This window comes from Eumetopias jubatus, unplaced genomic scaffold (assembly GCF_037043125.1).
Source record: "Eumetopias jubatus isolate StellerSeaLion01/CBP00866 unplaced genomic scaffold, mEumJub1_p1.0 scaffold_1, whole genome shotgun sequence".
NCBI classification, from domain to species: domain Eukaryota; kingdom Metazoa; phylum Chordata; class Mammalia; order Carnivora; family Otariidae; genus Eumetopias; species Eumetopias jubatus.
In genome coordinates this window covers 64,448,566-64,472,756 of record NW_028274807.1, presented here as the reverse complement: position 1 = coordinate 64,472,756, position 24,191 = coordinate 64,448,566, and the positions used below count along the sequence as shown (strand labels likewise).

The 24,191-nt window shown below is 37.6% G+C and overlaps 1 protein-coding gene across 1 annotated transcript in view; it reads right to left on the bottom strand.

Annotated features, from left to right (window-relative positions):
* Positions 1–5,593: 5,593 nt before the first annotated feature.
* The window catches only part of CFAP91 (cilia and flagella associated protein 91), a 97,034-nt gene continuing 78,436 nt past the window's right edge, over positions 5,594–24,191 (bottom strand). The window contains exons 16-18 of the mRNA XM_088027839.1: positions 23,927–24,018; positions 13,560–13,725; positions 5,594–5,658 (exon numbers count right to left, since the gene is read on the bottom strand). Coding sequence (XP_087883965.1) covers positions 13,574–13,725; positions 23,927–24,018 — 244 coding nt within the window. The 3' untranslated portion in view covers positions 5,594–5,658; positions 13,560–13,573. The remainder of the gene's footprint in view (positions 5,659–13,559; positions 13,726–23,926; positions 24,019–24,191) is intronic.

Sequence of the window (24,191 nt, the reverse complement as noted above, 5' to 3'; positions counted from 1 at the left end):
CTTTGTCCATTTCATGTAAGCTATCAAATTTATTGTTATAAATTTTCCAAGTATTCCCTTATTAGTCTTTTAATACCTGTAGGATCTGTAGTGATGTACCTTATTTCATTGGGGTGATACCCCTTCTCATTTTGACATTGATAATTTCTTTTTTAAATCAATTTTGCTAGGAATTAATTTTATTAATCTTTTCAAAGAACTAAATTTTGGCTTTTATCTCTGTTGTAAGTCTTCTGTTCATTGATTTCTGTTATCTTAAAATATCCACCTTACTACTTAACTTTGGGTTTACTTTTTTTTTTGTATCTTTCCTATTTTGGAAACTCACTTGGTTTTAAACCTCTTTTCTCAGGAGTATATAAAATTATTTCTCTCTAAGCACTGCTTTAGCTGCATCCCATAACTTTCAAAGTTGTATTTTCTCATTCAGGTCAAAGTATTTTCTAACTTCCATTGTGATTTCTTATTTGATCCAAAGTTTATTTAGAAATAGATTGTTTAATGTCCACATGTTTGGGAATTTTCTAACCTTTTTTCCTTTTGATTCCTAATTCAATTATTTGTGTCCAGAGAATATATTTCATAAGATTTCAATTCTTTGAAATTTATTGAGACTTGTTTTATGGCACAGGATATGGCCTATCTCAGTAAATGTCCTAGGTACACTTGAAAAGAATGCATATCCTGTGGTAGTTAGGTATAGTGTTCTGATTAGCATTAGGTCAAGGTAGTGAGTAGTGTTGTTCAAATCGTCTAAAACTGTACTGATTTCTTATTTAATTTTTCTATCAACTACTGAGAAGGTGCTACCTTTAGCCTGCAATGTCATAAGATTTCTCTCCATCCTCCCACCCTAAATCAAGTCTTTCCTCTCTGGCAGCAAAGCTGCTGGACTGGAAGACTGCCATTCTTGCAGACTGAGCTGCATGGGGGTTGGGGGGAGAGTAGACCTGAGCTGTTCTTACCTGAATCTTTAGCAGGTTTTCAATGTGTTGGCCATCTCTGATAGATTTCTATTGCCCTAAAGTGGGTGTTTTTGACAATTTTGTCTAGTCTGTCTATCTATCATCTACCTACATACCTACCTACCTACCTACCTATTAGTGGAGGAGAATTGCTGGCCTCTTCTTTAGAAACCGATTTTATGGTAATATTTTAATATGATGTCTTTAACCTTTATTAAAAATATTGAGAACATTTCTGCATCTTCTCTAAAACCCCTGTTGGTGGTTTTTTAAGTTGTTAATGTTGTTTGTCCAGAATAAGTGGGAAAAACTCCCTTCAGGATGTAGTATAGAAGGCCCCTATGCCCTTTATGACTTACTTGGTTCCTTCATAACATTCACCAGTTGAATCACAAGAAGTTAAACATTTATTTGCTAGAAATGAATATTATAAATTAGAATTTTATTCTTGAAAACTCATTTCATACCATAAAATACCAAGACATCACAAATGTTCTTCAAAATCATACAAGTATTTGCTTTTACAAACATTATGTAGAATTTCATTCAAGAAATACTTATTGAGAGATTACCATGTGCCAGAGACTGTGCCAGGCACCAGGAATAAAAACAAATGTACTCAGGAGGCACAGCTCCTGCCCTCCCCTCAGAGCTAACAGTCCAACAGGTGAGAGAGATGGTTATGCAGACAATTACAATCAAGTGTGAAATGGACAATGGCAGAGGAAGTCTGAGTTTTAGGATTGTGCCCAGTATTTGTGTTTGCTCTCACAATTTTTTTCCTGGTCTTTGGAATCCTTGAGGCTTTTGAAATAAAATATCATTAAAGCCTAGACTAAAGACATGTCTCCCATGGTAAGTTTCTGAATGGTAAATACTTGGGGAGGGACAGTTTCCTTGGGAAAGGTTTCTCCTATTCTAAATTTGTGAATGTACATTAGATCACTTGGGAAGCTTTAAAAAAATACCCTTGACTGGATCTGGTGAGGCCCAAGACCCAATTTTTTCAAGTACTCAATGACTTTAGCATGCAACCGTGGTTAAGAACTATCATAGCCTTTGTTTCCAGTTTCCTCAACATTTGACACCTGTAACAAAAGAAGCCTCCTTCAATGGTTTTTGTTAAATTTTCTGGGAAATTCTTCTTCACAATACTTAGGGCTTCCTTCTATTGCTCTGGTGTCTTATAGAAAGTGAGCCCTTATCATCAACACTTGAAGATTCTAAAGAACACGGGACACTCATTCCTCTCTCTGTCTTACTCATCCCCAAGTGAGATGGAGAAATTCATCTGACTGGTTAGCATCTGACACCCACTGAGCCACATTCTGTATTGCAGATGTAGTTACTTTGCTCTACCCATATCCTTTGCTTCTATCCCATAGTGATAATAAAAACAGCTAAATGGTACTTATTGAATGCTTACCATATGGCAGCTGCTGTCCTAAGCCTTTTACATGAATGAATTCATTACATCCTCATACCAACCTGATGATGTACATTCTATGGTTATACCACTTTAGATTTGAGGAAGCTAAAGCTTAAGGAGATTAAGTAACTTGTCTGAGGACACACTGTCATTGGACTGGGATTTCAATCCAGACCACCTGGCTCCAGAGCATATTCTCTTAACCTCCATGCTACTCCACTGCTAAGGGGCTAGCCTGGCCTTTGTTCCACAAGTGGTCAGCACAGTTGGAGGCCAGTGGTAAGTGCATATTTGCCGGCAGGCATTCTCCATTCTACTCGTAACTGGGTCTATAAGCCTCTCTGTGCAGCCTGCTGCATAAAAGTACTCCAAGTCATCTTCGTAGGTGCAACTCTACTCCCAAGTGGGTACCATGGTCCAGAATTGAGGAGGGGGATGAGGGTTCCCTTGAATCAACATATACTCGGACTTTAAACTGTCTAGGAGTTCTGCACTTAAGGCGTTGGAATCTCTAACAATTTTGTGCTTAAGTTTCTCATCCCAAAGAGATCCTTAACTCACACTATACACTTCTTCCTTGGATTTTACTTTGCCTGTTCTTAAGCATGTTGGGAAGAGGCAATGCCTTTGTTAAGTGGCATAAGGATTCACTATATATGATTATGCATCCATGAAAAAAGTTTTCTACCTTACAAATCAGTTCATTGTGATTGTATATTGCTATTGATTATACTAGTCTAGTCCCAACCAACTACATGGCTTCAGTTGCCATGATCACATGGCTTTAAACATGAGTTTTGTTTATCACCCAAGGTGTTTTATTTTTAAGAGCAAAGGTTTTTAAAGTTCAGGTGTTTTAACTAAAGCCATTATAAGTAGAAGGTTCCTAGTAACAGAAAAAAAGTTTTCCTCTCCTGGTAAACCTCAATGAACTAATGAGAATTCTGTAATACCTTGTATTTTCCTTTTTGTCTAAATACAAATCTTAGTTTTAGAAGACTGCATAAAGATAAATATTGTTTTAGAAAATTAAGTTTCATGATAGGTTCTTTATTAAAAGCCACTTTAAACACTTTTTCAAAGTAGGTATTGATTTTAACTTTAGTTTATTGCTATATAGCAGGGATGGGCAAACTACAGCTCGTGGGCCAAATCTGGCTGCTGCTAGTTTTTGTGAAGTTTTATTGGAACATAGTCACGTTCCTTCTACGTGTTACCCATTGCCACTTTCACCTTATAATGGCAGAATTGAGTAATTGCAACAGAAACTGGCCAGAAAAACCTAAAATAGTTACTATCTGGCTATTTAGAGTAAGTCAGCGGTTGCCTGCTATTGTATAGCAACCCCCCCCACCCCGCCCCCATCTCCTATCCCATCATGCCTAATTTGCTGCTTCTCATTTTGTCTTGGGTTCCTGATTTTTTATTTTACAAGTGAATAACTATTACCTCATTCAGGTTAGCATTTTTATTTATTTTTTTTAAGATTTTTTTTTAAGATTTTATTTATTTATTTGAGAGAGAGAGAGCACGAGAGGGAAGAGGGTCAGAGGGAGAAGCAGACTCCCTGCTGAGCAGGGAGCCTGATGTGGGACTCGATCCCGGAACTCCAGGATCATGACCTGAGCCGAAGGCAGTTGCTTAACCAACTGAGCTACCCAGGCGCCCCAGCATTTTTATTTTTTTTAAGATTTTATTTATTTATTTGACAGAGAGAGAGAGCGAGCAAGAGAGACAAGCAGAGGGAGCGGGAGAAGGAGAAGCAGACTCCCCCCTGAGCAAGGAGCCCAATGTGGGACTCGATCCCAGGACCCTGGGATCAGGATCTGAGCCAAAGGCAGATGCTTAACTGACTGAGCCACCCAGGCATCCCCAGGTTAGCATTTTTAGAGGAACAAAACAAAACACAACTGCCTCCTTACTTATGCAGTACTTTTCTGTGTGTCAGTGATTCTCTGGTGAAAATAATTACCCTGATCACAGTTTTCTTAATACAAGGTAAACCTTTTCAAGTTTATATGATCAAGTATTTTTTCAGCTCAGAAAATCTTTTATTATAACTTTATTTTTATTTGTTTTGGTTCCTATTGCTTTAGGATTGGTGATCCAGAGCTAACCTCTTTGTCATTTTCATCTCTTTATCCTTCCCAAACCATCTTGGATGCCAATAAATTTGTTAGCAACATCACCTCTTTTATTCTCTGCTTTGATATTTCTGTTCTTTTAACTGCATCCAAATGTGTTTCACTGGATTTTTTAATCTTTTTGTATTTTTTTTTTCATCTTAGCCAGCTTTCTTTTCTTTTCAGCCTGCATCTGTCTGTTAGCGTCTGCTCTTCTTATTCTCTGCTGCAGTTTCCTAAGAGGCCATTTCTTTTTGCTTCCTATTAAAATCACCAAGCAGATAGCTTCTGAAGCTTATCCTGTTTCCTCGACTTGTGAGATTCAAGGAGAAAATATTGAGAAGGATATTTTCTAAGACAGGCTTTTATTCTGTTTTCAGAGTAACATGCATGTGGGGCCCATGTAGATTTGTTGTTGAGACTTTTTTGTTTTTTTCATATTTACCAATCTTTAAATGAGGAGGGATCATGATGTTTGTTAAGACACAGGACGGACAGATTGCTCCCCAACAGCACCCTCTCTGTGGGTGTTGCATGAATATTCTTCTTAGATCTAAAGCTCAATGGTAAGTTGATGGCCATTGTATGGATATACCACAGTTTATTTTTCTATTCCAATGTCAGTGGATGTTTGGGTTTTTAGTTTAGGGGCTATCATGAAAAGTACTGCTATGAACATTCTTGTCATGCCTATTGGTGCACACACTCATGTATTTCTACTGCATATATATCTAGGAGATGAAATGCCAGGTCATGGGGTATGCATGCTTTCAAACTTGGCAGATAAGGTCAATGTACTATCAATATGAAGCCAAAACTACGTAAGAAATATTCAATAACATTTCTTTTTGTTTGATTCAGCAAGCCAGAATATCCTCCTAGTTAACAAAATGTTGAAATGAGACATGAGAAAATTTTCTCTTGAAGTAGAGCATCTGGGAAACACCGAAGAGAATAAACTCCTTCGTTTGATTATTATTACTGAAAATAATTTTAAATTATTGGAAGTTTATGGAGAAGAAAGATCTTTCCTCATGAATTACACATTGACAAGTCCATAAGAGTTGCACATCTTGGGAGAAGCATAGATTATTGGAATTCCATATGATGATTTGTACAGCTTCTTTTTAAAAAAGATAACCTGTAAAAACACACACACACACACAAAACCACAAATGTTTGATTATGTCATCTTTTAAGAAACAATCATTATCAGACCAATACATACAAAAAATTACTGCGATACAATTACAAAGAGCCTTGGTTCAGAAGCCAGACATTGCCAGACATATCCCAGCTCTGCCACTTATGAGCCCCATGATCCGAATGTTTCTTAACTCACAGGGTCTCAGTTTCCAAATTACAGGACTTACAAACCTTACATTAACTGAATTATAACTGAAAACTTACTATGTGTACACTGTAAAAAAATTCAAACTACAAAAGGATATAAACATGAGGAAAGTATATCTATTTCCCCCCAGTCCCCAGGTCTACTGACAAATACTTAACCAATTTCTTGTTGATCTTTCCAGAAATATTTAATGTGTATTGTAGGCCTCATGAATGCACATATGTTTGTATATATACAAACATATTTCTAGCTTTTAATCAAGGGATATGACACATACGAGAAAATAACAGAAAACCAATGTGCAGCTTAGTGAATTCATGTTAAATATTCATCTGTGTAAATACCACCCAGGTCAAGAAGTCCTATAAGCTCCCACTTACTCCTTCCCAATCACAACCATCTCTATTCTCTGAAAGTTATCACTATTCTGATTTTTATTTGATTTTTTCTGTATTCACTTTCTTGATTTTCTTCATATCTTTACCTCCTAAATATGTATTCCTAAATGCCATAGTTTAGTGCTGATTTTTAACTTTATATAAACAGATTCATACTGTAAGACTTCTGTTTTGGATTTGATACTTACAACATGGGTGAATCTTACAAATATAGTATTCAGTTCTCTTCATTTATTTTAACTGCTACATAGTAGGAATTGACAAACTTCTTCTGAAAGGGCCTGATAGTATTTTAGACTTTGTGGGCCAATAAACAAAATTGAGTATATTATGTAGGTCCTCAATGAAAGAAAACAAACTTTCACAAAATTTTTGATAAAATTTAAAAGATAGTAATAATAACTGACTACAGGTTTGTTTTTAATATAAGTCTACTAATGAGAAAAATGGAAGTCTTATTTAGGGGATAACATTTTGCTCAGTTGAGGTTCAGATCATCAAAATTGATTACATATCACCAATAGCCGATAAACATTTACAGTGAGACCCCCCCCAACACACACCCCCATTTCAGCTTTGAACATATCTGTCACACAGATATGTGCTGCCAACACTGATTATCAATCCATGAGCATATGCTTTTCATTGTGCATATTTACTGCTTGGGAGGCATTTACAGAACTCCATTAGATTCTTCTCTTGATATTTCCCTCTTAGCATGTCATTACAACGTATATTAATTGCTTCCAGTTGAAGGTTAAGTGGACATTCCTCCATCGCACAGTTAAAGAGACTTTGATATAGGAAGATTTCCTTTGCACTTGTTTCAAGGTCCAAAAAATGCTCCTGGAGGTGTAAACTCAGAAAACATATTCACTGCAACTATGTGTGGGAATTAAAATCTTGCTTCTTGTTCTAACTTGTGACAGCACAGGAAGTGGATAAAGCAGCTTGCCATTACTTGTGATTCAATGTTAGTTGCCACTGAAATGATTTTACCATAGTGTAAATTCTGCCATATAAGCTCTGTTTTGCCTTGTAATTTTAGGTTGGATTCATTAAAAAATATTATCAAGTCTACAGCAAAAGCTAATTTCCAAAGCCATTCAGTATCCCATAATGGTGGATAAGGGTAGTTTACTTATTTAGAAAAATCTCAATCTTAATCTGACTCAAAAACTCACACTGAAAGGTTATCAGTGCTAAGCCATCAAGTATCAGTGAGGTAGGCAAGTCAGAACATACAGCTGTTTCTGACACAAAAAAAATCATGGAACAATAAATTAACAATGGTTAAATCCATGAGACTGAGTGAAGATCACCATTGAAACAGCTGGTTAAATAACACATGATAGATTAAAACATGTTTTCACTAGTAAAAGGTTTATCCACTAAAAACCTACTGCTGACATTCTGTGGGGAAATTTGGCCATACATTCAGGACTCCTCTAGATTGTAATCCATCATGCCAGTCCATACAGATTTTAAAAGCCTTGCTCGTTTGTTTCCCCTAGTAAATAAAGACCCTCTGCCCTTGGCAAGCCTGAGCCCCAGCTTGTACCCAAACTTGGCCAATGCCCGAAGGCAAGAAAATGGCCACTGATCTCAGATCACTTAGGAAGGACTTTCCTCTCTGTTATAGTTCATCTAGTCCCTTCGATTTCCATAGCTCTCCGATGTCTTTAAAAATAATGATGTTTACAACGTATCCATTATTTAAATGTTGCAGCTACCTACTATATCCTACCTAAAATCAGAAGACATGTCTATTTTGTTTTATTAAATTCTTTTTCCCCCAACTTACGCATGTTTTTCTTCAAAATTTTATGTTTTTTCTTTCCTTTTGCTTTTTTGCATCTAATTTACTGTCCTTTTTATAATTTCTTGAAAAGGATGCTTAGTCTTATTTTCATCTTTTCAAATAAATGCCTTTAAGACTATAAATTTCTAAGCATCACATTAACAGTGTTCCACAAGTTTGATACATACACAGCATTTTTGTCATTTTTCAGTTCAAAGTATTTTCTAGTTCTATTATGACACTTTCTTTGATGAACAGATTGTTTATATCTGTATTTCTTAATTTTCAAACATATTAGAATTATCTTGTCATTGATTTCTAGTTTCCTTGCATTTTTATCAAAAAACACACTTTGCAGGATTTCAACTGTTTGAAACAGTTGACACTTGCTTTATGACCATATATAGTCAGTTTTTGTACATGTTTGTTGTGTGTATTCTTAAATAATATGCAATCTGTAGTTGTTAGGTATAATATTCTATAAATGTGCTTTAGGTCAAATTTCTTAATTATGTATTTCAAATCTTCCATTTCTTTTTTTTCCCTCAGTTCCTGATAGAGATTAAAATTTCCTAGCATTATTCTGGATTTGTTTCTCTGTGCAGTTCTATTAAGTTTGCTTTACAAAGGTTGAGGCCATGTTACTAGATACATTCCTATTTGTGACTCATACCTTCCCAATGAATTAAAACCTTTATCTTTATGAAGTGTCCTTCATTTTGTCTAGTAGGACTTTCTGCCTTAGAGTCTTCTTTGTCTAATATTAATATTGTTATATCTGCTTTCCTGTGGGTAATTTTTTTTATGGTATATATTTTTTTATCCTTTAACTTGTAAGCATTCTGTATATTTAGATTTTGTATGTGCCTCTTACAGTTTTTTTTTTAAAGATTTTATTTATTTATTTGAGAGAGAGAGAGAGAGAAACAGCATGAGAGGGGAGAGGGTCAGAGGGAGAAGCAGGCTCCCCGCTGAGCTGGGAGCCCGATGTGGGACTCGATCCCGGGACTCCAGGATCATGACCTGAGCTGAAGGCAGTCACTTAACCAACTGAGCCACCCAGGTGCCCTGTATGTGCCTCTTACAAACAGCATTTATTTTTATTCAGTCTGACAAATTCTGACTTTGGGCATTTAGCTATTTACATTTAATATAAATTAATGATGAATCAATGATAAACACCTACCATTTTATTCAGTGCTTTCTATTGGTTTTGTTTCCTTTTTCTCTCCTTTCTATCTTCCAGTTATATTGAGTGGGGTTTTTTTATTCCATTTTCTTCTATTAGTTTAAATGTCCTACATCTTTCTACTATGCTTTAGGAGTTACCTTAGAGGTTATAAACTGTTGCCTTGAGTCATCAAAGATAATGTTAAATAACACTCTATCCCTCTCCTAGATAATGCAAATGGCTCAGAACAATTTAGCCCACACACGGATTTCGGACTCCCACACTACTTATGCTGTGTAACTGTAATGTCACTGCTCTTGCTTTTCCTTATTGTTTTTTTTTATGCAGTCAGTAAATATCCACATATTCTTTATCTCCAAATTTCCAACTGGGATAATTTTCCTTCTATTTGAAAAACACCCTTTAGTAATTTCTTTTTTTTTTATTAAAGATTTTATTTATTTATTTGAGGGAGAGAATGAGATGGAGAGAGAGCATGAGACGGGGGAGGGTCAGAGGGAGAAGCAGACTGCCACTGAGCAGGGAGCCCGATGCGGGACTCGATCCCAGGACTCCAGGATCATGACCTGAGCCGAAGGCAGTCGCTTAACCAACTGAGCCACCCAGGCGCCCCCTTTAGTAATTTCTTGTAGTGAAGATCTCCTAGTGACAAATTTTGTTTCACTTATCTGAAAATGTCTTTCATTGTCATTCTTGACGGATATATTTGCATGTTATAGAATCCTTTGTTATACTATTTCAGCATTTTGAAGCTATCATTCCTTTATTTTCTGGCTTTATTTCTGATGAGAAGTCAACTTCAGTTTAATTATTGCTCTTCTGAAGGTAATTCACATTCTTTTCCTCTGAAAACTAAAGATTCATTTTCAGCAGTCATATTAAAGTGTATGTAGGTAGAGATTTTTAATATTTTTTTGCCTGGGGTTAAGAAGGCTTATTAAATATTGAGTCTTTCATTGGTTTATAAAAATTCACAATGCATAGTGTTTCCCAACATATTTCTTCTCTTAGTAGTCAGATTTCTTGAATCAATGGTCCATTTCTATCTTTTTGTCTCTTCCTAATGATTAAGTTATCCTATATCTATCCTTGCATCTCCTCTGTAGTTTCCACCTTTTTGTTCCTTTATTCTTTCTAGGTAAATTCTTCTGACCTATCTTCTAATTTATTAGTTTTCTCCATAGCTGTATTTATCCTGCTCTTAAATCCATTCGTTGAGTTTCTCATGTTGATTACTGCTGATTACTGAAATCTGCTGTATCATTTGTATCATTTCCAGTTCTCTTGAAAATTTCAATGTTGACTTTTATCTCTTTAAACATAAGTGTCTTAGCTCAGGCTGCTTTAACAAAATACCTTAACTGGGTAGCTTAAACAACAGAAACTCATTTTTTCACAGTTCTGGATGCTAGGAGTCTGAGGTCAGGCTGTCAGCACTCTCTTCCTGGTTTGTAGATGGCTGCCTTCTTGCCAGGTCCTCACATGGCAGGGAAAAAGAACAAGCTCTCTGGTGTCTCTTCTTATAAGGGCACCATTCCCATCATGGGGGACCCGCCCTCATGATCTCATCTAAGCCAATTATCTCCCATAGCCCTCATCTCCAAATACCATCATATTGGAGGTTAGGGCTTTAACATCTGAATTTTGGAGGGACACAAGTCTGTAGTACTCCACCCCAGGCCCCCCATCCATGTCCTCATATGCAAAATACAATCATTCCATCCCAGTAGCGCCCAAAGTTTTAACTCATTAGAGCATCAACTAAGTCTCATCTAAATATCCTCTAAATCAGGTATGGGTGAGAGTCAGGGTATGATTCATCCGGAGGCAAATTCCTCTCCAGCTGTGAACCAGATGAGTTAGGTACTTTTTTTTTTTTAAGATTTATTTTTATTTCAGAGAGAGAGAGAATCCCAAGCAGACTCCATGCTGAACAGAGCCTGGCATGGGGCTTGATCTCATGACCCTGAGATCATGACCTGAGCCGAAATCAAGAGTTGGACCTTTAACCAACTGAGCCACCCAAGGCGCCCCTCATCCCAACTAGGGGTTGGAGTCCCAACCCAAATGGAGGAGGCTTACCAGGGCCTCCAGCTTGACTCTAGTTTTTGTCCCCCTACTTTTACAAAGCTGGTGAAAGCATCACTCAGCTTTTCAGCCCCATTTTCTAGAATGTGCATATTCCCTCGGGGGGGGAAAAAGTGACTGCAAATGCCAGCATCAACTCTCTGAATTTGTCTTCTCTTAGATATTTGCCCAGAAATTCCTCACTGTTAGCTCTCCATTATCTTCAAGCTGATTAAAAATATTTTAAAATCAGTGGTCCATGCCTACATCCTTAAGCATTAGTAAATAATCTCACATCTGTCCTTCCATCCTTCCCACAGAGAAGGAAGAGAGAGTACATACATGGGGGCAACTAAGCATCATGTTCCAAACATTAATAAAGCAGTAGAGAGATACTTTATACTCAGAAGTAAATGCAGACATACTCAATTTAAACTATGTAAATTTTTTATCTTATTAAATTTTCATGTAAGAAAAATGACTATCCAAGTATTGAAGGTGATTTTTATCACAATAGTAAGATAGGCAAAATGCTATGGTCCTTGAATTTATATTATATAGATGTATGGATAACATTACCTGTAAATACATGGTTTATCTTTTCAGGGATTTCAGAGATTATTTCATTATTAATTAAAAACAAAAGATTTTCTGCTGTAATTTATAGCCATAGCTTGGTATTTAAGAGTCCTTTGTCAGTTTTCTCTCTTCTTCCTTTCTTTCTTTTTCTAGAGATTTTATTTATTTGAGACAGTGAGTGAGAGAGCACAAGAGCAGGGTGAGGGACAGAGGGAGAAGCAGACTCCCCACTGAGCAGGGAGCCTGACACAGGGCTTGATCCTGGGACTCTGGGATCATGACCTGAGCCAAAGGCAGACGCTTAACCAATTGAGCACCCAGGCGCCCCCTCTGCTTTCTTTCTTAACTGACCCTTCATCTCAATATTCTTCCATGATCCTCTTTGATTGAAACTTAAGGTCCCACTAGATTCCCTTGCATAGGGTCTGCTGGTCACATAAGTGCAGGCAAACCTCTAGTGAAGGGACATTATTGTATAAAATGATACCGTTAGTGGCAGCGCTGGCTAACACTCAAATCTTCTGAATGCCAGGCTCAAATTTTCCCGGAAGCCTTGTGTCTTCCCCATCCTGATAGCATACTCTCACACCAAAATAGTAGATGATGTGCTTGACCAGAAAAGGGTTGAGAGAGAAGGTATATGCAAAGGGTTCAGAGAATTTCTTCTTTCTTTCTTCTGAGAATTCTCATAAGAATTTTACTTTCAATTGACTCTCTAGCTCTGTTTTCCTAGCAATTCGATAAGGTAGTTTGTATCAACTATGTTACTAAGCAACACTACTTGCCCTCCAAGTGGTAACTAGCATTTGATTGGAAGGAATTACAAATGAACTAGTACTACCTAATAGGAAACCATAGGTTTGAGTTTTCCTGAGTGCTGACTTTTGTAACCGAGTGAATCCATTAAGGGGACCCTGGACACTGTGTCTATGGAATCATTACAAGACATCCTGGCCCCTTAGGCACAGAAACCAGGGCAGGTCTGCACCTACCCAATGTCAATCTCTCTTCCTTGCATCTGAGCTTTGTAACCAGGGGACTAAATAGCTATGTGTTCATCTGTGTGGACACGGCAAGAGCTTCCATATAAAGAGAAGCACCTGCAGCTGCCCTGCTCGAAGCTGGGGTTCCTGTCTTCTATCTTGCTGAGTAAACAGATACTCAGCTCCTATCGAAACTTGTCTGTGTTAGTCTTGTGAGTAGGAATGTTTAGTCGAGCCTAAGACCAACTCCTGGTGGGCCCTACAGGAGGCGTCTGGGCTAGAACTGGACAGGCTGTGCCTCATGCTGTGCTTACAACCAACGTGATGAGACAGGGATTCTTTCTCTACTCCCTAAGAACAAGCTGCTTTTTATAACATGGACACATTTTACAGCTTTATTTGTGATCAAATACCATCATGTGCTTTAAGGACCCATAAAAAATTACCCAGAATCCTATTATCTGGACACAGGAGTCCAACTGCTATAATGTCAACTCTGTTCTCTAAGAATTTCAACAGTAGGTTCCATCACCTAGATGAAATATGCCAATTTGAATGGGAGTGTTTCACTTTCTTAAACACATTAGGGTTGTTGGAGTAGAGCAGAGAGCTGAATGATGCTGCTTCTCCTCCCCTCTGCTTCCTTTCAGATAAAAAGTCAAACTCACCTTAGCTGCGATTCTTATTTTTGAGTTTTTTTCTCAGGTGACTTGTCAGTGTCCGAGACCTCCTCATCTTGCTGTTGCGCCACAAAATTCTTATTGACCATGTCTTCTGTGTGGCTGTGGATGATCTGATGGGCTGCAAGGATATGCTTCCGCTGGGCGTTTCTCACTGTGCCAAAGCGACAAGAAATTTTACTCTGAAAGTCTAAACAAAATCATTCCCAAAGATTTTCAAGAAAGCAGTGACAGAAATGATAATTTGGTAAACCACATATTCCCCTGCTTCAAGCTGATGAGCGTAAATAGCAATGAGCTGCTCTCTGTTGTAGAAGTATGCCTTCTAGAGGGAACCAGACCTAAGGTTGATCATTGCTGCTTTCCCTGTCCCCACTCTCTGGTTCAGTCCGGTCAGGCTCCTCCCCACGCAGCTGGCCTCTATTGCTGCCCTCCCCAGCTGCCCTCTGCTGGAGTGTCTGCACAGCCCAACTCAGGGCCCAGCTCCACCAGGAAGCCTCCTCTGACTGGGCCGACCCACATCCACCATTGCCACACCTGAGTTCCCACAAACCCAAGCAGCACTGAAGCACTCAGTATGAGTTTCATTTTGTTTTTTTAACTAGGTTGTAATGACTTAAAGATAGAGACCTTGTCTCCTACTTCTCTTTGAGCTTTTGTTCCTAATATGGAGCATACTTGTTGACTGATGATGAGTTTCTCAGCTCATGGCTTTAGAAGGTGGTCTTTGCTCCATATTCTAAGGATATTTATTATCAAAGATTAGTACATTAAGCATCCTATCTCCCTTGGAAAGGACTAATCATGATGATGATGATAACGTTAGCACATAGCATTTGTCCTTACTTTGTGCCAGGCACTGTTTTAAGCAGTTGGTGTATATCCATTTAAACCACCCCACAACCCTAAAAGAGATGATGAATAATATCCCCATTTTCAGATAAGGAAACACAGAGAGACACAGAGAGATTAAGTAATTTGCCCCAAATCACACAGCCAGTAAAGGACAGTAAGAAGTACTATGGGTTCTGTGCTGTTCATGTATCAGCGAGTTTACAGAGGATAAATCACAGTTTATAGAGGATAAATCAACTTCCACTTCACAGTAGTATGGTTGAAAGAATGGGGACTTTGGAGCCACACAGACCATGGTTCACATCTGTAAGTTGTATAAACTCTCTAAGCACTAATTTCCATAATTGAAAATGAGAATACAGCTCCAGCTATTTTAAGAAATTGAGATAGGTACTTTTTAAATGCTTAGTACCGTGTCTGGAACTTAGCATGCACTTAAAATTTGGTAGTTACTGTTATTTTACATCTATATACAGGTCTCTTCAAGGTCTTCAATCATGATATACCTCAAAATAGTCTGTATATATTACCTTAATTTGGGGTAAAGAGTCTATATAATACATATGGTTCTTTTAAGAAACAAAAGGTCCTAGTGTGCGCTCCCTGTCCAGATGGCTTTCTTCATTTGGTGTAATAGAAAGAGGAGAGGCTGAGGACTTGCCCAGCTTCCCCACAGACAAGTCCCACTGGATTCCTTCAGCTCAAGTGCCTCCTCCAGCTCCTTGACCTAAAGAAGACTGACCAAATAAAAAGGATTTGCATATTTTCTTAAAGATTCAGAAAACACAAAATCCCTTTTATAAAAAGGTGACATAGAAACATTGATTATTTTATCTGAAAATTAAATGTTATTGATATAAGCACTATCATACACCACTGATGGGAGTACGAATTAGAACAATCTTTTTGTGGGAGCTATTTGGTAGTATCTAGCAAAAGTAAAATGCACATACCCTATTTCTAGCACCGTACTGCTAGCAATTTACTGTCAGTAGCATGAGCAGGATAGGCATAGAATATACTGCCTGCAGCACTGCTAGTTATAGGAAAACACACTGAAACAAACTAAATGCTTATCACTAAGAGGTACAGGCTTAGAAATTACAGTACAATCATGTAAAGGGAAAATAAGGTATTTCTTTGTTCTCTTCAAATGCATTAGAACTCTACCATTCCTCTATCCCTATTAGGTGATCGGAAATGTTATACTTCTCTTAAACCTGTCCAGAATTCCCTGAACAACATGGAAACCTTGTAAAAAATAACCGAGCTGTTCTTTCACTTAAATTTTTTAATTTAAATTCAATTTAATTAACATATAGTGTATTATTAGTTTCAGCGGTAGAGTTCAGTGATTCATCAGTTGCATATAACACCAGTGCTCATTATATCCCGTGCCCTCCTTAATGCCCATCACCCAGTTACCCCATCCCCCACACCCCTCCCCTACAGCAACCCTGTTTGTTTCTTAGAGTTAAGAGTCTCTTATGGTTTGTCTCCCTCTCTGATTTTGTCTTACTTTATTTTTCCCTCCCTTCCCCTATGATCCTCTATTTTGTTTAAGTTCCACACGAGTGAGATCATATGATAATTGTCTGACTGATTTATTTCACTTAGCATAATACCCTCTAGTTCCATCCATCCACGTCGTTGCAAATGGCAAGATTTCATTCTTTCTGATGGCTGAGTAACATTCCATTGTGTATATGTACAACATCTTAATCCATTCATCTGTCGATGGACATCTGTGCTCTTTCCATATTTTTTTGACTGTAAACATTTGAGGCTTACAAAAGATTTGAATTTTTTTATTCTTCTTTAAAATTCCAGTACAATTAAAATACAGTGTTATATTAGTTTCAGGTGTATAATATAGTGATTCAACAATTCTATACATTTCTCAATGTTCATCATGTTAAGTGAACTCTTAGTTCTCTTCACCTATTTCACCTATATGCCCACCAATCTCCCCACTGGTAACCATCAGTTTGTTCTCTATACTTAAGATTCTTTTTACTTGTCTCTTTTTTTCTTTGTTGATTTAATCTGTTTTTAAACTTAACATAGGAGTGAAATCATATAATTGTCTTTCTCTGACTCACTTATTTCACTTACCATTATACCCTCTGGATCCATCCATGTTGTTGCAAATGGCAATGTTTCATTCTTTTTTATTTTATGGCTGAGTAATATTCCATTGTGGATATATACCACATCTTTATCTATTCATCTATTGATGGACACTTGGGCTGCTTCCATAATTTGGCTATTGTTAAATAATGCTGCAATAAACACAGGGATGCATATATCTTTTCAAATTACTGTTCATATTCTTTAGGTAAACACCCAGTAGTGGAATAACTAGGTCATTTGGCAGTTCTAGTTTTCATTTTTTTGAAGAACCTCCATATTGTCTTTTACAGTGGCTGCACCAGTTTGCATTCCTCCCATAAGGGTATGAGGGTTCCTTTTTTTTTTTTTACACACATCCTTGCCAACACTTTTTTCTTGTGCTTTTGATTTTAGCCATTCTGACTGGTATGAGGTGATATCTCACCATGGTTTTAATTTGTACTTCCCTGATGATTAGTGATGTGATCATCTTTTCATGTGTCTATTGGCCATCTGTATGTCTTCTTTGGAGAAATGTGTTCATGTCTTCTGTCCATTTTTTAATTGGATTTTTTCTTTTGGTCTTGAGTTATAAAAGTTCTTTATATATTTTCTAACCCTTTATTGGATATGTTATTTGCAAATATCTTCTCCCATTCAGTAGGTTGTCTTTTAGTTCTGTTGATTGTTTCCTTTGCTGTGCAGAAGCTTTTAATTTTGATGTAGTCCCAATAGTTCATTTTGCTTTTGTTTCCCTTGCCTCAGGAGACATATCTAGAAAAATGTTGCTATGACCAATGTCAGAGAAATTATTTCCTGTGCTCTCTTCTAGAATTTTTATGGTTTCAGGTCTCACATGTAGGTCCCTAATCCATTTTGAGTGTATTTTTATGTATGGTGTAAGAAAATGGTTCAGTTTCATTCTTTTGTATGTAGCTGTCCAGTTTTCCCAACACGATTTACTAAAGAGACTTTTTCCCATTGCATATTCTTGCCTCCTTTGTGGAAAATTAGCCATTATAATTGTGGTTTTATTTCTGGGCTTTCTGTTGTGTTCTATTGATCTATGTGTCTGTTTTTTGTGCTGGTACCATACTGTTTTGATTACTACAGCTTTGTAGCATATCTTGAAATCTGGGATTGTGATACCTCCAGTTTTGTTCTTCTTTTTCAAGACTGCCTTGGTCATTCAAGGTCTTTTGTGGTTCCATACAAATGTTAGGATTATTTGTTCTAGTTTTGTGAAAAATACTGTTGGTATTTTGATAGGGACTGCATTAAATCTGTAGATTGCTTTGTGTAGTATGGACACTTTAACAATTTTGTTCTCCCAATCTATGAACATGGGATGTCTTTCCATTTGTGTCATCTTCAATTTCCTTCATTAATGTTTTATAGTGTTCAGAGTAGAGATCTTTCACCTCCTTGGTTAAGTTTATTCCTAGGTATTTAATTCTTTTTGGTTTAATTGTAAATGGGATTGTTTTCTTAATTTCTCGTTCTGTTACTTCATTATTAATGTATAAAAATTCAACAGATTTCTGCATACTGAGTTTGTATCCTGCAACCCTTCTGAATTCATTTATTAATTCTAGTAGTTTTTTGGTCATGTCTTTAGGGTTTTTCTCTATACATTATCATGTCATCTGCAAACAAAGTTTTACTTCTCCTTACTAATTTGGATGCCTTTTATTTCTTCTTCTCTTCTGAGTGCTGTGGCTAGGATTTCCAGTACTATGTTGAATAAAAGTGGTGAGAGTGGACATCTTTGTTTTAATTCCTGATCTTAGGGGAAAGCTCTGTTTTTCATCACTGAATATAATGTCAGCTGTGGGTTTTTCATATATGGCTTTTAGTATGTTGAGGTAAATTCCCTCTAAACCTACTTTGTTGAGGGTCTTTATCATGAAACGATGCTGTGCTTTGTCAAATGCTTTTTCTGCATCTATTGAAATATGGTTTTTTATACTTTCTGTTGTTGTGATCTATCACATTAATTGATTTACAAATATTGCAGCACCCTTGCATCCCAGGAAGAAATCCCACTTGACTGTGGTGAAATTTTTTTTTATGTATTGTTGGATTTGGTTTGCTAATAGTTTGTTGAGGATTTTTGCATCTATGTTCATCAGAGATACTGACTGGCCTGTAGTTCTCTTGTTTTGTAGCATCTTTATCTGGTTTTGGTATCAGGGTACATACAGCTGGCCTCATAAAATACATTTGAAAGCTTTCCTTCCTCTTCTATTTTTCAGAATAGTTTGAGAAGAACAGGTATTAACTCTTCTTTAAATGTTGGTAGAATTCACCTGTGAAGCCATCTGGTCCTAAACTTTTGTTGGAAGTTTTTTGATTACAGATTCATCTCCCATGCTGGTGATCAATCTTCAAATTTTTTATTTCTTCCTGATCTAGTGTGGAGAGGTTATATATTTCTTGGAATTTATCCACTTCTTCTAGGGTGTCCAACTTGTTAGCATATACTTTTTCATAATAATCTCATAACCCTTGCTATTTCTGTGGTATTATTTCTGTTTCTGTTATTTCTGTTTCGGTTTCTGTTATTTCTCTTTCTTTTCTAATTTTGTTTGAGTCTTCTCTCTGTCTCTCTCCTTTTTTTTTTTGGATGAGTATGGCTAAAGGTGTATCAATTTTGTTGATCTTTTCATAGAACCAGCTCCTGGTTTCCTTGAGTTCTTCTCTTGTTTTTTAATTTCTTTTATTTCTTCTCTTTATTACTTCCTTCCTTCTAGTTTTGGGTTTTGCTTGTTATTTTTCTAGCTTCTTTAGGTGTAAAGTTAGATTGGGATTTTTCTTGCTTCTTGAAATTGGCTTGTACTGCTATAATCTTCCTTAGAACAGATTTTGCTACATCCCAAAGATTTTGGATCACTGTGTTTTCATTTCATTTCTCTCCATGTATTTTTTGATTTCTTGGTTGACGCATTCATTGTTTAGTAGCATGTTATCTAACCTCTATGTATGTGTCTTCTTTCCAGATTTTTTCCTGTAGTTGGTTTCTAGTTTCATAGCATTGTTAGGTGGAGTAGATGCATAAGATGACTTCAAACTTTCAAAATTTGTTGAGAATTATTTTGTGGCCTAACGTTATCTATCTATCTATCTGCAGTCCCTATGCAGTCCCCCACATGGAGAATGTTCCATGTGAACTTGAAAAGAATGCCTATTTCACTGTTTTAGGATGGAAAGTTCTGAGTATCTCTTAGATCCATCTGGTCCACTGTGTCATTCAAACACTGTTTTCTTGATTTTATTCTTTGGATGATTTGTCCATTGAGTATGTGGGGTGTTAATGTCCCCTACTGTTATTGTTTTACTATCAATTACTCTCTTTATGTATGTTAATAGCGGCTTTATGTGGTTGAGTGCTCCCATGTTGGATGCATAAATATTTGTAATTGTATCTTCTTGTTGGATTATTGTTCCCTTTATGATTATGTAGTGTCTTTGTTTCTTGTTACAGTCTTTGTTTTCAAGTCTACTTTGTCTGAACTAAGTGTAGCTAACCCGGTTTGCTTTTCACTTCCCTTTGCTTGATAAATGCTTTTGCATCTCTTCACTTTCAATCTGCATATGTCTTTAGGTCTGAAATGAGTCTTTTATAGGCAGCATATAGATGGGTCTTGGTTTTTTATCAATTCTATGACCCTACGTCTTTTGATTGGAACATTTAGTCCATTTACATTCAAAGTAATTATTGATAGGTAAGTAACAAGTATCAGTAAGTACATGTTTTATGGTTGTTTTTGTAGTTCTTCTCTGTTCCTTTCTTCTCTTACTTTTTTCTCTCCTGGTTTGCTGGCTTTCTTTAGTGATATACCTGGATTCCCCTCTCTATTTTTTGTATATATATTACTGGTTTTTGTTTTGTGGTTACTATTAGGTTGATATGTAACATCTTATACAAATAGCAGTCTATATTAAGTTGTTGGTCGCTTAAGTTTGAACCCATTCTAAAAGCACTAAATTTTTATTCCTCTCCCTGTCACATTTTAGGTATATGGTGTCATACATACTTGATATCCTTTTATTTTGTGAATATAGACATACTTGTTTTATAGACATACTTAATTTTACAGGTTTTGTGCATCCTACTTTTCTTACTCCTGCTTATGGCCTTTCCTTTCCACTCACAGAGTCCCCTTAACATTTCATGTAAGGCTGATTTAGTGGTCATGAATTCCTCCAACTTTTGTCTTTCTGGCAAACTCTTTCTCTACCCTCTCTCCTTCTATTCTGAATGATAGTTTTGTTGGATGGAGTATTCTTGGTTGCAGGTTTTTCTATTTCAGCACTTTGAATATATCATGCCACTCTCTTCTGGCCTGAAATGTTTCTGCTGAAAAATCAGCTAGTTGTCTTACAGGGTATTTCTTGTATGTAACTACTTTTTTTCTCTTGCTGCTTTAAAATTTCTTTAGCACTACTTTTTGCCATTTTAATTACCATGTGCCTTGGTGTGGACCTCCTTGGGTTTTGATTTTGATGGGGGTGCTTTGTGCCTCCTGAATCTGGATTTCTGTTTCCTTCTCCACATATGGGAAGATTTCAGCTATTATTCCTTCAAATAAAATTTTCTCCCGCCCCCCCCATCTTCTCCTTCTTGAGTCCTTATAATGCAAATGTTATTACACTTGATGGTGTGGTTGAGTTTCCTTAACCTATTTTCATTTTTTATTATTATTTTTTCTCTCCTGTTCAGCTTGATTGCTTTCCATTACTCTGTCCTCCAAGTCACTGATGTGTTCTGCTTCTTCTTGTGTACTATTTTTTTCCCTCTAGTGTATTTTTAACTTCAGTTATTGAGTTCTTCATCTCTGATTGGTTCTTTTTTATGTTTTCTATCTCTTTGTTGAGTGTCTGAGTCCTTCACTCTTTTCTCCATTCCCGTAAATATGTTTATGACCATTACTTTAATTCTCTATCAGGCATATTGCTTATCTCTGTTTCATTTAGCTTCCTTGTGATTTTTGTCCTGTCCTTTCATTTGGGACACATTCTTCTGTCTCCTCATTTTGTCCAACTCTGTGTGTCTGTTATCTATGTGCTGTGAAAGTCAGCTACATCTCTGGCTCTTGAAAGTCATGGACGTATGAAGAGGTGGTCCTATAGTGCCCTGCAGTAGAATGTCCCCTGTTCACCAGACCCTGGCATTCAGGGGTATCTCCTATGTGTGTTGTGTGTGCGCTATTGTTGTGGCTGAGTCATATCTGCCTTCAGTTTAGTTGTCTGCAAAGGCTGTCTGCCTGTTGTGGGCAGGGTTTGGTCCCTGTGTTGTTAGTGGGCCAGTCTGGGGTCACCATGGGCTTGATTTTGGTCAGCCCAGATGTTTGCCAGAGCTGTGGTCACAATGAACTACAGGGCATTCTCCCTGTGTTGACCCCTCGTAGGCTTTCATTGGTGGGTGAGGCCTGCAGTCAGACCAGATATCTGCCCACTGCTGGGTTCACGGTTGAACTGATGTGTGTGTGATTATTTTTCCCTCTCCTTGGGGCAGAAGTCACTTTGGAGTGGTGCTGGTCCACTGGGGCTGCCTGCATAATGCCAGGTTTGTGACACTGCTTTCGAGGAACTCCTGCTAAGTGGAGTGGTTGGGAGAAGGCAGATCCAAAGGGGAACATGGGGATGGGGTACGTTGTTAGTAAGCTAATTGGAGAGAGTGTGTGTACTTTGCTGGTCCTTGTAGGTATCTGTTTATCTAGGCTGGGGTTAAGGGAGGTAAATGGCCCTGACAGCACTTTTGTTTTTGAAGAAATCTCCTAGCACATGTTCTGAGATTAGTAAACCTTCTCATACACTCATACTGCTGCTTCCATGATGTATCTCAGTGGGGCTGTTTGTTATGCTGTCTCTTTAAGGGTGGGGATGATTCCTATTGCCCTCTGGCTCTGCTAGAGCCAAGCCGCGGATTTATAAAGTTCCAGGTGTTGAGCCCTGCTGATTGTAAAACTTGTGAGGTTAAGCCCCTCTGGTTTTCAAAGCCAAATATTAAGGGGGATTCATCTTCCCAGTACAGGTCCCCTGTGTCTCGGGTGTCTGGTGTAGGGTCTGCTGCTCTCCTTTCTCTTGCTTGCAGTGTCCCTCCCATGGACAGTGTCATGGGTCAGTTTGGTTCCTGACCTGTCTCCGCCCTTCCTACCATTTTTGATGTGGTCTCTTCCCTACATTTAGGTGTTGAGAGTGTGTTCTGCCAGTTTTCAGGTTGCTTTCTGGGTTATTTACACTGATGTGGGTGTTATCTAGGAGTAACCGTGGGACAAGGTGAGCTTAGGATCTTCCCACTTGGCCTTCTTCCCTGGAAGTTATTTCACTTAAATATTGATCTTCTGGTTGCACCCCTCTCTCTCTCTCTGGTTACCTGTCTGTCACCAATAGCCTGAAAGCTCCAGAAAAGTATTCTTTTTTGGAGGGCAGGGGTGTTTTTTTTTTGAAGGGGGAGGTTGGGCAGAGGGAGAGGGAGAATCTCGAGCAGACTCCATGCTGAGTGTGGAGCCAGACGTGGGCCTTGATCTCAAGACCCTGAGATCTTGACCTAAGCCGAAATCAAGAGTCAGATGCTTAACCGACTGAGTCACCCAGGTGCGCCAAGAACATTTTTTAAGACAATTTTTTTACTTTCTCTATTGACTAAAAGCATTAGTCTTCGGGCGCCTTGGTGGCTCAGTCGTTAAGTGTCTGCCTTCGGCTCAAGTCATGATCCCAGGGTCCTGGGATTGAGCCCCGCCATCAGGCTCCCTGCTCCATTGGAAACCTGTTTCTCCCTCTCCCTCTCCCCCTGCTTGTGTTCCCTGTCTCGCTGTGTCTCTGTCAAATAAATAAATAAAATCTTAAAAAAAAAAATTGTTAAAAAAAATAAAAATAAAATAAAAGTATTAGTCTTCAAAACATGCCACTTTTGACAAGTAAGTGAAGATATTTATACTTATATACAGTCCTGGCAGAAACAGAAGTTATCTGTGGCACAGGCAGAGCAGCAGAATAGATTTAAGCCCTTCAAGCATCTCAGCTTTCCAATACCCACTTTGTAGGTATCCCACCTCCAAAAGGCTAGTACAGTTTGAAAATTCTGCATATTGTCAATATTTGCTTTATGTCTTAAAAAAAAAAATCACAAAATACACCTCTTTTGGGAACTTCCTCTTGAAGGTTTGGCTTTCGATACTCTGTCACACTTACTAGAACTGCACCCCATCTATACTAGAGGTGATTATATTCTGGAATCAGCATGAAGAGAACTTGACAAGCTCTGAAATAAGAAAACTCGGTGATTCTGCTTCAGAAATTTCTTCATACTTCTGCTCATTTTAAATCTCAGGGATATTGAAAATAGTTTATATCTTTCAAAGTGAAGCATTACATTGGCTTACCTTTTTCTTTGACAAAGTCCTTTTGTACCTCTGGGATCAGGAAACTATAAACCAACTCAGCAACAATCTCCTCTGACTGAAGCTGAGTTCGACTGAAAAATAAAAAAAAAACAATTAAACTATTTCCTTTGTTGCCTTGAGCTGCTGATTTCTACTTAGGTTCTCCTTGCTTGTGTAAGGGATTCCACTGCTCAAATCCCACCACTGCCTTTTCCTTGATTAAGTTGTCTGAAATATTATACTCCTGGTGGGCTTGGTTAACTTC